General features: G+C 29.5%; 2 protein-coding genes across 2 annotated transcripts; one reads left to right on the top strand and one right to left on the bottom strand.

Annotated features, from left to right (window-relative positions):
• The first annotated feature begins 2,777 nt into the window (after nucleotides 1-2,777).
• On the top strand, nucleotides 2,778-7,200 carry LOC124843411 (F-box protein At2g26850-like). Its single transcript, XM_047320150.2, has 5 exons — nucleotides 2,778-4,568; nucleotides 4,733-4,812; nucleotides 4,987-5,165; nucleotides 5,418-5,492; nucleotides 6,720-7,200. The coding sequence occupies exons 1-5, from the start codon at nucleotides 3,891-3,893 to the stop codon at nucleotides 6,905-6,907; spliced, it is 1,200 nt and encodes a 399-aa protein (XP_047176106.1). The 5' UTR covers nucleotides 2,778-3,890; the 3' UTR covers nucleotides 6,908-7,200.
• A 479-nt stretch (nucleotides 7,201-7,679) lies between these two features.
• Nucleotides 7,680-8,768, bottom strand: LOC148204639 (uncharacterized). The gene has a single exon (XM_088094912.1). The coding sequence runs from the start codon at nucleotides 8,622-8,624 to the stop codon at nucleotides 7,680-7,682; it is 945 nt and encodes a 314-aa protein (XP_087951038.1). The 5' UTR covers nucleotides 8,625-8,768.
• Between the last annotated feature and the right edge of the window lie 8,482 nt (nucleotides 8,769-17,250).

Here is a 17,250-nt window from a genome sequence, read left to right as displayed (position 1 = left end):
TCAATCACATCATGATATAGATAATATTTAAATATTATTAAAAGATTTGTAGAAGTATGAATTTCTTTTGAACGTATAATTTTGGCAGGGGAAGTTCCAGAAACCATAATATTGAAAGAAAAAAGAAAAAAATATTTAGAAAAATAAAAATAAGAAAAACCCTAATGATCTCCACCATGAACCAGAAAGAAAGTATAGTGAGTGATGCTTAAAATCATAGCTATGGCTAAACCTAAGCCTAGATACCTATGCCTACTCTATAGCTAAATAATTATACTTTGTGTTATTAAATTAAAGTGAAGTTATTGTGAAATTTTTTTTTGACAATGATGGTTGCTCCATATATCAACCATATTATTGAAGGACCAATGTCATACATACATGTCAATACTTTACACCTTTCATATCTCATGCATCATAAACCAATGACATGATCACAATATTTTATAGTGTCAAACTAACACATGAATAATATTATACGTGAATGTTCATTATTTGGGGTGTATTTATCTAAATATTTAGAACACATGTTTTTTCTTCTCCTTCTTATATGCTGAGATTAATATCAGATATAAATTAATATAGGTTTTTCTGAATTTAAGTTCTACAGGTAAAAAAGTGAAGCATTTCGTAAGAAAATAATGATTTATAGATATGTTGTTTTAAGGTTTTAAATTAGAGTTACTCTTTTATGTAAATTGGATTTAAATCTTGATCAATAATATTTAATTATTTATAAATAAAAAGTTTCTAAAAAATAAATTTTAAGTTTAATTCAATTTTGTAAAATTAGTTTATAAAATAAAGTTTGTAGTTAATAATCCAATAAACCACGAGTATCTTAATTCTAATATTATGTTAATGAATAAATTTTAAGTTTAACTTTGATTTATAAAATAAAATTTATATCTATTTATATATATTTTAAATTAATAAGATATGCTAGACTTCCAATAAAAATAAAAGAATAAATAAAAATTAATTTAAGTTTATTTATATTAAATGGATGAAAAAATATTTATTTTTCTATAGAATATACTTTATTAATATAGTTGATATTTTTATTTTAAAGTAAGTTAAACATAAAGTTTATATAAAATTTGAGTTGAGTTGAAAGTTTATCATCTTCATCTTCATGGAAGCACAATAATAATTCATTCTTCTCTCTCTGTGAAAAGAAAGAATTGCGTTATGGAATATTGTGAGGTGATGGACCACCCAAGACATCAATCACAATATCAATATCAATATCAATATCACCAAACTTTGAGAGTGAGAGCACCAATAATTCAATATTTTCTCTTTCTAACATCATTCAATTTTAAATATTAAATCCTAGGGAAGGGAGATACACATCATCATCTTCCTATATTTTTCAATATTAAATAAATAAAACAGAGTTAGACAATACAAGTAATAATTAATTCATGATTTCATCTTCCTACGCCTACACAGATTGATTTAATCAATTTATTTTATAATTAGAATTCCAATAATAAAGTATTTGATTAAAAAAATATAAATGGTTATCTCGTGTTAATCAGTGTTAACGTATTACTTTTAAATTAAAATAAAAGATAAAATGAACCAAACTTAAAAAATTTAAAAAATACTTAGTCCACTGAAAGATAACTATAATATTAGTTTCTTCTGCAAATTATATATAATTAAAGCTTAGTGATATAGTTTACAATGGTTAACAAACAAAAAAAAGTGTAGACTAGAAGTTTTTTTTTTTTTTTTAAATATTGTTATTGTTACTATAGAAGCTATAGACATCATAAACATATATTAAACATTGAGAATTTTTTAAGAAAACGCTTTATCCTAATCTGTAAAAAGTAGTATTAATGTTTAAAGAAGAAAATCATGTTCAATTTTTTAAGTATAGATTTCATTAGTGAACTCAGTCTTCGTATTAGATTCTTGAAAGAATAATATAATCAATGAAACATATTTATATGTCAATTTCTATTTATTTTAAAATTAGCAATTACTCATTACTTTTTAGAAAAAAAAAAGTGTTTTCTCAAATAATAAATTTTTCAAAACACGTGATGCATTGAATTGACTCACTAATCTTGAACTGACCTCAAACCAGTCTTTTTTTTTTAAGTTTGAATTTGAAACTTGAAGTTAAATTTGACTTGGTAATAACGTAATGTTAGTGCAATGAGTTTATTCAATTAATTTTATGAGTGGAAAAAGAAAGTTGAATTATTAAAAAAAAAAAGTGGTGTAGAAATACACTTGGGGTGTGTTTGTTAACTTGCGTTCAAAAAAGTAAAAGTGACAATGATAAGAGTAATTAAGCAAAGCAAGGACGCAAATTCACGTTAGAGTGTGGCGGTTTTATCGCACCGTCCAATTATCCAAACAAGGAACAAATATTTTAATTGAAGTAATGAAAAGGTGTGAGATGTGTGGGAGAAGATGTTTGTTACGGTGGACGCGGTTGCAGAGGATGGAAACCCTCATCTGCAGCTTTAACGTTAACGAATCTCGTCCTATATACGTTATCCAACGTAGTTGCCTTTTGTAGTCAGACACGTTTCCCTCCAAGTAGAAGTTGGAACAAGGAAAACAAATTGTACAAGATTTTGCAGAGAAAAATAATAATAAATAGTGCTATTGATAGAAGGAATTAAAAAAGGTTTAAAATTCATGGTTTTAATTATGGATTTTTTTGTGGAAATCCGTGGATGATTGCATGATAAAGGAAGAGCCATGGGTGATGACATGTCTATGTTTAAGAGTAGAAATGTGTTTGGCATCCACAAAAATCTAACGTAACCTCAGCCTCCCATTTCATTATTTGTGCATAAATTACTCTGCCTTTTCCTTTCACTGTCCACCAATTGTTCTCTATATTGCCCCACAAACACAAGAAGAAGAAGAAGAAGAAAAAGAGAGAGAGAATTGTGTGATTGCATTTGCAGAAGAGAGGATAATAATTGAGGTGAGGTGAAGAATTTGGTGGAGTGAGGGGAGGCCCTACCACCCTTCACCTTCATTATCCTCTTCACCAGAGTCTCTTTTTAATCCTCTTCTTCTGTATCTGTCTGTCCATAATCTTCCCCACCACCCCAGAGATTGTCCTTTACCTTGCTTCCGTTGTTTTTGTGGATCTTGAGGCTGCTCTGTGGGCCTCTTTCTGCATAAGTTCCAACTAGCTAGATCTATTTTATTCTAGCTGCTCGCCAATTATATTCCCAGAAGATTTATTCACTTACCAATAAGATTTAGAGATTCTTCAGATATACATATCATATATTTATACGTATATATATAAATATATTTGGTTCTTGTTGCATAGACTCATCTTCCATCTTTTTTTCATTTTCAATTCCATTTCTAGGCTTTATAAAACTGCTATCAGATCTTGGTGCCCCCACCTCCGTTTCTTGCTGTGTTGATGTTCCCATCTTCTGAGGACTACTGTATACAGATTCTTCATTGAATGACAGCTGTTTAGGTTGACTACACGGTTGTGTTGTTGTGCTGTTCTCTCTCTTTATTGGAAGCCAATAAGAGAGAGAGTTAGTATTAAGCCACTGTGGGTTTATTTCCATGGTTCATTCGTGTGGTTGTCTACCTAATTTATTCTGATCTAACTTCGGCCTAGGAGGCCCACCATTGGGTTTTGGTGGGCTTTAATTGAACCAATAAAACCCCCCATCTTTAAAAGGTGTTTTCTTTTGAAGGTTCCAATTTGCTTCTTGTGTTTCTTTCCAACAAGGAAGGGAGGGTGTGCCATTAATCTGTGTCAAGTAGTGAGGCCATTCTGGTTTTCCTTTTGATAGCCATTGATGTTGCACAATTGGCATTAAGGTTGTGTTATCGTATATGCCAAACTCGAACTTGACCTGTGAAAGACATCTTACGTGCTAATGCTACTTTACTTTCTCACCTGCATCTCCTTCTTTCTGTTTTTAAAGCCTCTCCTCTCTCTCAAACCACTCCCATCATGGGCTGGTGAGGTCAGGTTGATCTCCCCTTTTTTTTACAAAGACTTGTTAGTGAAGTCCATCTCTAAGTTGTTTAGGAACCACTTTTTGCTTTGTTTTCCTTGTCCAATTCCCACAACAATGTCTCTAGTGAAGAAGGCTCTTACTTCCAAGGTGGAGAGTGTTGAAGACTCCCAAAACATATCAGTGTTGGACTTGCCAGACCTGGTGTTAGAATGCATTCTTGAAAAGCTCCCTCCAGCTCCACTTTGTCAAATGGCTAGTGTTTGCCGCTCCTTGAGGGAGAGGTGTGTGAGTGATCACCTCTGGGAGAGGCACATGAAACAGAAATGGGGTAGAGTTATTGGTGAAGCTGCTTATAGGGAGTGGAAATGGCATGTTGCTTCTAAAGGGAATGCTGAAACTCTTAGATATGCCAGGCAGAGGAGCTTGATGAGGCTTGTGTCCCTTCATTGGCCTTTTTCATGGATGAGAACCAAGGTGGATACAAATAATACCTGCAAGCAGTCAACTTACTTGCCTCCTGATTCACTCATGAGATGGTATCTTGCTCTTGAGACTGGCGACTTCTGGTTTCCTGCTCAGGTCTATAACCGTGAGGTATCTACAATTGTGAATTAACCCTTTGCACCTTTTCCTATCCAAAACTTGTATTCTATCATGCCACCCTCAATATTAAATCAAGTTTGCTTTTTTATGTTAACTGGAATAGAAAGTTATTGTTTTTTCTTAAGTTAGTTACATTTTTCCCTTTTTGCCTGCAGAATGGCCATGTAGGATTTATGTTATCTTGCTATGATGCTGAACTTAGCTATGATCCTCAAACTGACACCTTCCAAGCCAGGTAATTGGACATGATTCTTGGTGGTTCTATGTTTGTTCCCATCATCAGCCATCGAAAGAAAAATTTTCCGCGAGTTTTGAAGAGTTTCCACAAGGAAAATAAAGGATTATTGAAAAAAGGAAGTATAAGAGGATAGATCTAGTGGCCTAATTATTTATTAATTATTGATTACAGGTATCCACCACATGGAAGAAGGGCAGTTGCAGTAGAGCATGGCATTCCATGGGAAAGGCTAAGAGCACCACCTGTTGATACTCCTCCCCATGATCTTCATATCTCCGATTGTCTGCATGATTTGCATCCTGGCGATCACGTAGAGATTCAATGGAGAAGGAACAAGGAATTTCCTTATGGTTTGCTCCTTTACTCAACTTGTTCTTCTACTTCTATTGTTATCATAGATAGTCTTTAGATTGTTAAGCAAACATTAAACAAGAATGACCATGGACAGAAAAATCAAAACTTGGATGAATACAATTTTATGGGGAATACAATTTTAAATCTTTGATATAAAACTAATTACTTAATTTTATTTATGGATCATAGTTTACAATTAATTACCCTTTCTTTGAATAGTTGCGTGATGAAATGCATCTTTATGGCAGGTTGGTGGTATGGTGTTGTAGGCCACTTGGAGTTATGCAATGGGAACGAAAATTACTGCCGCTGTCATAGTAGTGGTGAGTTGATGAATTTTCCTTTTAATTTAATGTGTTTCATCATTAGTTATAATTTCGTGGCTGTAGATTTTACCTTTTATCATTCATTTAATCAATGTTCTGTTCCTCAGTTCAAGTTGAACTATTTTCTGAGTAAAATTGAGCAGTGGATCAAAATAAGGAGGATATGATTTAGTGATTGATTGAAAGGATGGCTCTAGAATTTAGATGAATTGTGTTGTTTTGGATTCAACTAAATAATGTTTAAACATGGAAAAAAGGAAACAACAACCCCTGCAGAGTTTTGAAGAAAAAGGAATTGAGTGAAGGTTGAAGTATTTTGGTTTATGGATTAAATGTTTTGAAGTTTTGTTATTTACCATCATTATGTTTTTCATTGTGGAGATCAAATGGTGAAAAGAATGACTTGAATGTAAAGATCACTCTGGCAGAGCATACCACAATTTGGGCTAGGTTCCTTTCCTGATAATATATCAAAATTTGGACCACCAGCTATGGTATATGATTGGTCCCCTAGACATATCATGGTCCTCATGTCATAATTCCACCAACACGTTGATAACTTATGTCTCAGTGGATACATTCATGGCCAACTACGTTAAAATAAACAAAATTAAATTAGTTTCTCTTGTAGGTTCTGTTTTCCTTTTACGTAATGTGGGGATACCACGGTCACTATAAGCTTCAAAAGTTTGCTTCCATTATCTGATACGACCAGAATAATCCACAACTTCTACTTAGCTACCCAATTTGATGTTTCATTTAGCATTCCCTTAACCATATATAACACTATCAACAGGAGATAATAATGCAAAACACTAATCTGTGCCTCCGTATGTATAAATGAACTGTGTATACACATTGCTTCCTGGCCATGATTACGCATTGCTTTTAGCTGTTATCTTTCTGTCAGAAAACTTTTTTCTGATAAACTCTGTTGTCATATTCTTTCATCATTTTGTGCAAGCATGATGACAGTTTTTACACATGTTCCTGTCTGTTTTTGTTATGGGGTTTTGGAGTGGACTATTTGATGCTGTGGACCACACAGTCATACATACCATCAAAAGCTTTTCTCCACGAATATTGAAAAAATATAAGTTGGGCCAAAATGAAAACTGAACATGTCAATTTTTTCAGTCATGACATAAGGCTTTACATGTTTACATTTCTTTTCTTAGGATTCAAATATGGTTTATTTGACACTGCATTATGTGTTGGTTGCAGACATGGTGGTGCTAGAGTTCAATCAATACACTCCTGACTCGCGGTGGAGGAAGACAACTATCAGTAGAAAAGATCATAGAGAAGAAGGAAATGAAGCAGATGGCTTTTATGGGGGAATCAGAAAGCTTAAGAGCGAGGCTGAGATTTCTCTTTGGAAAAGCATTTGGCCTTCTGAAACCTTGGATTAATCAGATTAATCTTCCACATAGCATTATGGCAAGACTAGAATTCTTCTCGGGCATTGGCAGGGCAGGTTCTTCTGCATTAGAGAAAATGGGATATAGGATTCTCATTCAGTCAAATGACTGTTTGAGACTATCCTATATTCACTTCCCCCCCTTTTTATTAATACATTTTTTTCATGGTCAACTTTAGCCTGTGATTTCAATCAATGTAAATTACTCATTTATGCACTACTGCTGTAGAATATTCATTCCTCAACATATAGAAGATTAAATTAAAACCTATTTGCTTTTCTCAAGTTAGTAAGCGCTGAAATCAGATAACAACATGCCTTAAAAGTTCACTCTCTCTATACGCAAACTGGTTTCTCTTTTGGATATAAGAAGAAAAAGGGCTACAAAGGGAGTGTACAGATTGTTATATATGCAAATTCACTTGGGAAAAACTCCAGAAAAAAATAGATATACATAACCAATTTCTGAATAGCATTGCTCCCATAGGGTTTACAAGACAGTATAAAATGTATAAAATGGTAAAGTATAGACAAAATCCAACAACAAAGCTATTACACAAAAAGAACGAATTATAAACTTTAATTTTCATAATTCATTTCAGCTAACTTCTATATTCTACTGAGACGTTGTATGATTGAATCACTTCACTTTTTGTCCTCATAACCCAAGCAGGGAAAAATCTTTGGCCTGTGGCATACCGATCTCGTTTTTGTCAGCTCACCTGTTCTTGGATCTCTATCACATTGCTTTGATTCTGTTGATGTCACTCCTGTGCTTCCATTTTATCTTCTAACTTGCTTTGAGCATTGGCTTTTCCTAAGTCACGAAGCCGAAACAAAAACTTCTTTATGCTTTCCCTCTTCTTATTCCTTCTCCAAAACCCACCTCTTTTCCCCTCATCTTTCTTCGTTGCTATACCAAGTTTTGAAATTGATGCCACTAGTCTCATCTTTCTAGCAAACACCAACCCTTTGGACTCAGATAGCACATTCGTTCGTCCTGATACTTCCTTCAATGGCCTTTTCTCAAGCTCACGAACTACTTCAGCTGTGTCACTACAATGTGACTCAGGTTGACTTGACTTTGTTACTCTCACACTTTTCTTAAACTTGTGTCTGAAACTCCTGAATGAAGAAAGTGACCTACTCTTCCTGAAAACATGTCTTACGTTTGATTTCCTTCTCTTTTCTCCTCTGACCTTCTCCAAAGCCACCGTGAAGGGATCGGAGTCATCGTTCCGAAAACTATGCCGTGAAAGCCGAAGTCTAAACACCGATCTCGAGGACCTTGAAGACGCCAGTTTTGATCTGTAAATGCTTCCAACTTCAAATTTTTCGAGCCTGGGAGGAAGTTTGAGAGGTGGCATCTGTGGCAAGACTTTACCATCACAGAAAAGCTCATCAGCAAATGCCATAGTCTGCAATGAATCACCAAAAGGGTTCTTCTCATCCTTCTGGTTTATCTCAGAGTCCAAGTCAGTGACACTACCATTGAATCTACGACTGGTTTCAAATTCAAACTCATCCCCAGTGAAGTCTGAATCCTCATATTCTGTTTCCGTTGGTGTTGTGGAGTCTGTTTGAGAATCAAAGGGTGATCTCAGTCTGAGCCTGCTAGGACTAGTTGGTTCACTGTAGAACCACATCTCTTGGCCAAAACTACATGCACTCATGTAGCATGACTCGTTAGAAAAAGATATTTCCGTCATGTTTCGCACACAACACAAAACCTTAAGAGACTTATAAGGAAATGACACAAGGTTGTGTGTATGTGTTTGTGTTTTGTTAGAGTCTGGGAAACAGATGTAGAGTAGGGATTGCTGTTCCTGAAATGAAGGGATTTGAGTTATATATATTTGAGGAACTTTGTTGTCATCTCTCAAAGTAATCTTCAAAGTTCAAAGGTCTACCTGAATTACGTGAATCGCTTTTGGTGGAGTTTTTCTGCTCTTCTGTCTCTTTCTGTGTTGGCTTGGCCTTATTAATGCTGCATTTCATAAATTTCAAGCAAGTTAATGTTAATTCTAAGCAACTTAATTCACGATCTTTGCTTTTTATTCTGACCCTATTGTTGTCTTCTTATGATTTCTTAATAACAATCTTAAATAATGCACACCAAGCCTATAATTTATCTTCATGTTCTCTCCCTTGAACATATCATAGAATATACCAAAGCATCACAATGACAAAGAAAAAGTTATTAAACACCATTTTACTATCATTTCATAATCTTTATAAGAGTAAAATAGTCTTCACAGAAGTTAATTTTTGACAACAATATCAACACCCAAGAAAGCAAGCAAGTACCTTTTGTAAAACTAACTTTGGTCATGGAGTTATTAAAATTCAAACAATTAACAAAACTAAAAGAATTTGATGACCAAAAAATATTGCTAATGCATGTTTGGTCAAGTTCCTCTTACCTATGACATAAGACATTCCTATGTTGTCACAGGTCATATGAGGAAATAAATATAGTGGGGTTATTACCCTTTCACCCTTAATACGAGTCTGTCTACACTCTTGAATATATGTCCACAAAAATCATGCATTGGCACCGAATTTCAGGTCATGCAATAAAAAAATCATACTGTAATTTCAGTACTTTTCAAAATTAAAATTAAGAAATTTTTATTTGTTTTTCAATCAAATATACATCAAGGAAAGTTGCATAAACAACCATCTTGTCACTTAAATAAAAAAAAAACATTTTCAATTTTGAAATATATTAATTTTGTATGATAGAAAATAAAAAATAAAAAAAATTGAATTTTAAATATATTTTACAGTTTTTAAAGGACCCAGTTTTGCTTCACACAAAACAAACGAAAATTCAAAGGATTAACAATGAAGACCAAATAAATTAAACGATGAACAGTACAGATAACTGAATTAGCTTTCAAACATTGGATGAAAAACAAATTGGGCCACTTGAAATAGTAAAAATTATTAGATTGTTCTTACCCAGAATAAAATGTCTATGACTGAGAAGAAAACGAGGATAAAGCTCCAAACTTTATGAACTGAGATACCAATATGAGAAATTATCTGATCTCCAATGAAGAATTTGTAAAGGGTTCACCTATGATTCAAATTTCAATATACAAGAAAATTGGAGGTGAGGTGAATATATATAGTTTTTTATAACCCTATCTTATCATAAAATAAAATTTATAAATTCTTAAAAATAATCCTAGAGATAACAAGAATTATCTTCTAAGAAATTATGTGTTATTATATCATAACAGTTTGGAGAAGATATTATAAATAAAAAAAATTGATAAATCTTATCTCTTATTTATTAACTGATTGGATGTGTTAATAATAACTTATCTAAACAAGATTTAATTTTAAGTATATTGACTTTGCAATATGTGTTTTTAGAAACATTTATAATATAAAATAAGATAAAGTCTGAGTATCTTCAACTATAATAATTTTAGTTTCAACTACTTGCATTTATGATTTGTTTATTATTATTTGCTTTGTGTTTATTTTATAAACCACACACATCTTTAAGTGAAAAGAATGTGTATGAGTGGAGTAGAAACATTTTCAGAGATAAGAATAACCAATATTTTTAACACGATTATAATTACTTTATATATATTCACAAATAAATTACAATGTGTGGTAACTTTTTTCCTTTTTTTATGGAAATAAAAAATAATAAAATTATTACTATTATGTCAGTTATAAATAAATTTTAAAATTTTATTTATAAATAATTTTTATTTATTCTATATATAGTTTTATAATTAAAAATAATTAAGTTTAAAGTCAAACTAAAAAAAGTTAAACTTAATAAACTATAAAAGTGATAAAATAATGATTTTAATTTTAAGAGAATCATTTCAAAGATAAATGTGGATAAAAAAAATCTCTTTATATATATCTTATATATAAGTATATATATATATATATATATATATATATATATATATATATATATAATTATGAAATTAAATATAATTAATATTTATAATTTTATTGTAAATAATTTTTATTTATTTTATAGGTAGTTTTATAATTAAAAGAATAATTAAGTTTAAAAACATCAAATTAAAAAAATAGTTAAATTTAAAAGAACTGTAATAATAATAAAATGATTATTTTAATTAAAAAATCATTTAAAAGATAAATTTGAAAAAGAAATAAAAAGATAAAAAAGAAATCTGTTTTATATATAGTTATACAATTCACGAATAAATTATCTTTATGATTGGTGGAAACCTTGAAAATGATAAATTTTAACATGATACAATAAATTTATAAATAAAAACTTCAATAACCATATGTATATATATTATAAATAAAAACTACAAATTGTATGTAATTTTTCTGTAATTTTAAATCGATCTTTTCAATTAAAAATGGATATTAATATAATCTTATTATAACTTTATAGTTTAGAAATGATGTTTAAAGATAACCATGTCTTTTAGATTTTATCTCTTATTTGTTATCTAAAAGTAGGAATATTTAATTTGAGATATAAGATAAAATCTAAGTATCTTAGTATGAGAACTCTAAATTTTATGTGTGAATTAAGTTAAATATAAAAATATTTTATTTGAATTAATATTTTATTTTGAATAAAAAGTTTCAAATAAATTATTCATATTTTTTTTATTAAAATAACACCAAGTAATATTTTAAAGTTAAGAATAATATAATATGATTTTAGCAGTAATTTATATAATATATAAAAATGTTTGAGAAGGTGTGTATATTCAATAAAATACAATTAAATTATATAAAATTATAAAACTTTAAGTACCTATATTACCTGCTATTAATATTAAAAATTTCTTAACTTTTAGATACGTAAAGTAATGTTGATTTTGTATTTATTTTATAAATTATAAATAATATATTTCTCTTTTAATTTCAGTTTGAAATCCGGTTGAGTTCCTGATTGTGAAACTTCTTTTTTCAAAGTAAAATCCTTTTGTCAAAAAATATATTTTCTACTATTCTCATGGAAATATAAAAACACATTTTATTGATTGTTGTAAAATATTAGTAAAATAATAAAATAAATTTATAGTTAAAATCTTGGTAGTTATTATTATTGATGAATTTAGAGTCTAATTAATTATTAATTATAATTTTTATTCCTAATATATTTTAGAAATTAATAATTTTTACTCTATAAATTATTTATTATAGTGATTAATTATTTTTGTTTTTAAAATTGTTTTGTTGTTTTAAATAATATTTTTAATGTTTTTAGATTTATATATATAATATATGTGTGTTAATGTTAATATATTAAATTATAACATTATCTAAGTTGGTATGAAATTTTCATAAATTTCGAAAGAGTTTCCAAGTGTGTTAAATTATATATGTTTAGAATTAATCTTAACAGATTATATATATATATATATATATATATATATATATATATATATATATATATATTAATTATAATTTTAAATCGATCTTTTTAATTAAAAATTTACATTAATAATATCATTTTTAATATAACATAATAATATAATAATGTTTTTAATATTTTTTTCTCTTTATCTGTCGGCAATATTTAATTTATAAAATAATCTAAGTATTTATTTTATAAACATTATAGATATGTTGATTTTGTATTTATTTTATAAACAATTTACATGTCCTTTAGTAAACGAAAGCTAAATCAAATAAAATAATATCAACGTTATACTTTATTAATCCGTAGTAGCACATTTGGCTAATTTCTCGGTCAAAATCCGGGTTCAACTCCCGTCTATGGAATTGAACAATTTTTTTTTGTAATTCAAGAAAATATAAAAGCTCTTTTTGTTATTTGTTGTAATGAATTAATAAAAATAACTAAACATTGCACACTACAATACTAATATTGAAGGATATATATTTGAATTTATCTAATTTTAAATCAAATTTTTAATTTAAAATATAATATTAAAAATATTTTTAATTTTATTTTAATTATTGTGTGAAATATCATTTAATATTTATTTTCTTGGACTAAACAAAATTTCTTAGAAATGTTGTGATTTGTCTTGATTTATTTATGTTTAAGTATATTCAAACTAAACATAAAAAAAATTTATGTTGTTCAGTTTGGATTGATTTGAAGATAAAAACTAAACTAAAAAAATTTCTGTGGCATTTTTAAATTTTTTTTAATTCTATTTGTTTGAATAAATATATTTCTTAGAACTTTCGAAAACAGATGTAAAACTTATTTAGTAACTTATCCTAATATATTAATAAAAATAAAAAAATGAATTTTACAGTTACCATAAAAATAAATAAATTAAATATAATTTTAATGTTGTTTAATGTTTTTTTTATTTCAGTCTCTATAAAATGTACTTGTCAGTTATTGCCAACAAAAATGAACAAAAATTTTTATATCTGGGAGACGATGATACAACTAATTAATATCCAGTATTAAACTTTAATTCAATAAAGAAAAAGTTTGAATTACAATTATAAATCTTTGTAAAATTCTGTAGCTTCATCAACTTAACAAGACTTGGTTCAAAATTAATCTTAATAAATTAATAAAAAAGTGTCAATGTGATTATTTTCTAACAGTTGACATAAGCATTAAACAAAACAGTTCCATTAATGCAACCCAGATATCCATGATGCAAACATTCCATCTCCTATTCATTTCATTTTCATTAATGCAACTAAGAGTAAAAAAAATAATACACCAACTTACACATATTTCCATTTTCAGTTAACTATGAATTGTCATTTGTGATAAATTTATTTAACTTGTTTTTACCATAATTGCTTAAAGTTTACCATCAAAATGACCAGTTAACAACACAAAAATGAAAAATCCTTCCCATTTTCTGTACACAGAAATTAAACTTCAGTCCAAAAGAATTATGGAATTAAAAACCAATTAGCCAATTTTTTTTTTCTTTGATACTGAGTGGTAACATAACATTCTTACACATTGTTATTGTCAGTACACCAGAAGAAACTGGTCTATGAAAAATAAGTGACAGACTCTCACAAGAAAAGAAATGGCAGAAAGAACAAGAAAACAAGTAAGAAAAGAAGGAGAGAAAAAATTATATATGTATATATACAAATTACAGAGAGAAGACCCTTTAGAACTAAAAATCTGCACTTATCTGTTATGCAGAGGATTAGGACCAGTGTAGATTATCCTTTTCTCATCACCAAGAACAGCTTCACCATTATTCTGTCTGGAACCTCCTTTATCATTAAGGTAACTGAGATTTGACAAAGGTTCATTTGTAAGGCTTTGAGATTCTGCATACCCTTCAGCAGCAGAGGAAGAGAATATGGAGAAGAACAAAATCAACAGTAGGAATGAGAAACAAGGTGGTAGATTGATCAACCTCATGCTCTCACTTAGGTGCAGACGGTGCATGAAAAGCTTATAATTGGCTCAAAACCCGGTAAAGTAAGAAACAAAATCAGCTTCTTTTGGATGAGATTGCAAAAGGGTGTCACTAGAAACACTCAGAAAGAAAAAATAAAGGTTAGAAGAAGAAGGGAAAGGAAGTAAAGTTGTGGTTTTGAAGGAGGGTGGCCCTTTTTGCTGAGAGTGTGTGTATGGTGTGAGGAACCTTGAAGTGTGAGCTCTGAAAATGAGGATTGTCAAAGAGAGGTGTGAGTCAATGAATGTGCATAGCATAGCATAGGGGTTGGTGCCTAAACGCAAATAAATATGTTGCAGAGTGTGTTTTGATGCTTTTTACTTGGGAAACAACTATGGACCAGAGAGAGAGAGAGAGAGAGAGAGCTTTTGCTATTTTTGTTGGAGCTTAGATGATGTTACTCTGATCACTTATTATGGCTCATGTATCCATATTTTTTCACTGCATGAATGTGTGTGAGAGAGAGCTTTGAACTTGAATAATATCATTGCATATCTATCTAAGTCAGTTTATCAAATAAATCATCACTAGATTGTTATTCTTTTATCTTCTGTGATGTGATCACAATTATGCAGAAACTCATCATGTATATAATAGGTTAAAAAAGGAAGAAATTGAACAATGATCTTATAAAAAAAGGTTTAGTTTTCTATATTCAAATTTGACTATTCATTTTGTCAGGTAATTTTGTTCATATTTTTACTTCATCTGCAATACTAAGTTACTTTCATTTTAATTAATATTCTCTGATGTACCTTTTGGCTCCATATAGTAATCTATCAGTGTAAATTTCAATAAGTGGGGTGGAATCCACTAACCAACCAAAAGTACTGGAGAAATAGGATTTTAAGCATTAAACAAAGAACAATTAGCTGTGATCACAATGCCATATCAGACTGCAAACAACAAAATTCCAAAAGATGCTGCAGCATATTAGAAGCATGATCAAATGCTACACTAGATCTTAGGTTCTGAGAAAATCTTTTGCAAAGAACACTAAGTTAATTTTGGCTCTTGCATTTCACAGTTCTTTGATCATGCTATTTAGTCTCATTCTAGCACATGTAAGTCACAAGAGCAATTTCTGTGTACATATATACTTATAATTATTTTGAGATTGAACAGTAGAAAGATATAATTTGGTCAAAGTGGTGGGGGGTTTGACAAATATAAGCCATGAAAGTGTTAATAACTAGCACATGAATCTTTTTCTTACAAAGAATGATGTTGTCTTTACTCACTTTACAAAAGTGGAAACTTTCATGGCTTTTGGTTGTGGCCATTTTTATATTTGTTTTACTTCCTTGGTGAATGGCCCCCTTGGCTTTAAGACAAGCAAAACTTGACACAAATTTGATGAAAAATCTACTTTTGTAGATTACAAGCTTTTGGCTTTTTCATTTTAGTTGAATGTGAAGCCATGGTTTTTATAACACTTAGTATATATATTATTTCACTAGGATCTAAACATGAATTTCTGTAATCTCTATTGGAAAATGGGAATTGATGAACATGGCAGAGACATGTCATTCTTTCCCATGCCCTTAGAATGAAACACAAACGTATCTACAAATTTTCACATGAAGGTGCTCTTATAAAAAATAATAACTCAATTTAACTCTCAAGGTATATTTTTTTTTTCTCCAATTTCAAGGTAAGTCACCATAGAATAATACCCTTTCATTGAAGGAACTCATTGAAAATACTCCTATCATTTAGAATTTAGTATATATCATTATGATTCTATTCTATTCTTAACATAACATCTTAGGATATATAGTAGTGGAAATATCGAAGTTATCCACATACAATTTTCTACATGTAATTAACTGATGAGTAAAACTAGACTAACAATATTATAACATACTTTTACATCATTTAATACAAAGTATAAAGATAAAATGGTTATAAAAGTGTTAAGATTAATGTCAAATGAGTATACAAAATTTAAGTGTATCAAAGAATATTTTTCGTAAAATTATTATTAAAGATTTTTTGAAAAGTAATAGCATAAGTTATAAATAGTTTCCTTAAAATTATGAATAAAATATCTAATGACATATGACACTAAAAAAAGTAAAGTAAATGTTACTTATATATTTTTTAGACAAAATAAAAAAAAATATTATTTCAACTTTAAATTCGTTTAAATAAGGTTTGATTATTACATTTGATTTATTATTTATTTTGGAGTTTGAAATTTCTTTTATCTTTAAAAAAGATTTTTAATGATAAAATTCACTAAAAAAACAATTACTTATTATCAAAATTCGTAGATAATAGTTAAAATTTATAGATAATTATGATTTATCCATAACAAAAAAAAGTTCGTAAATAAATAACATATTTATATGTGTTATTTACAAATATATTATAAATAGATTTATATTGCAAAATTCTCGATGTCTCTCTTCGTTTTGGCAGAACTCATGTCGACAAGCTTCTGTGACCAAGTTTGAATGGTCGAACTCATGTAGCTGAGCTTGTGCGACTGAGTTTGTGTGTGGCCGATTCTGTTTGTTGGCCATTGCATTATAGATAAATTCATTCTTAAGGACAATAACCATCCATGTCTCAAGAAATCTATTTAAAACTGTTCTTATCAAATTTCTCCACACACAGATATATTATATAGATATTTTACTTATGAATTTTATAATAGATAAATAGTATTCATATAAAAGGATTAATTTACCTAAAGCTGTCAAAACGGGTCATCCAGCCCAATCCGACCTGATCCATCATGGATTGATCACTTAGTGAGTCAACCCAACCCGGCTCATTTATCAGCGAGCCAGAAAAATTCGAAGCCGGTCCGATCCACTACGGGTTGGTGGATAAAGAGGTTGGCTCACTGGCTTACTTAATTATAATTTTTTTTACAAACTTTCTATAATTCAAATCACTCTCAAATTTTACTCTCAACCGGGATGTTTAATTAATT

Source organism: Vigna umbellata, chromosome 1, assembly GCF_029865625.1.
Source record: "Vigna umbellata cultivar VRB3 chromosome 1, Vumbellata_1.0, whole genome shotgun sequence".
NCBI classification, from domain to species: Eukaryota; Viridiplantae; Streptophyta; class Magnoliopsida; order Fabales; family Fabaceae; genus Vigna; species Vigna umbellata.
This window is presented reverse-complemented; position numbering and strand designations above follow the sequence as displayed.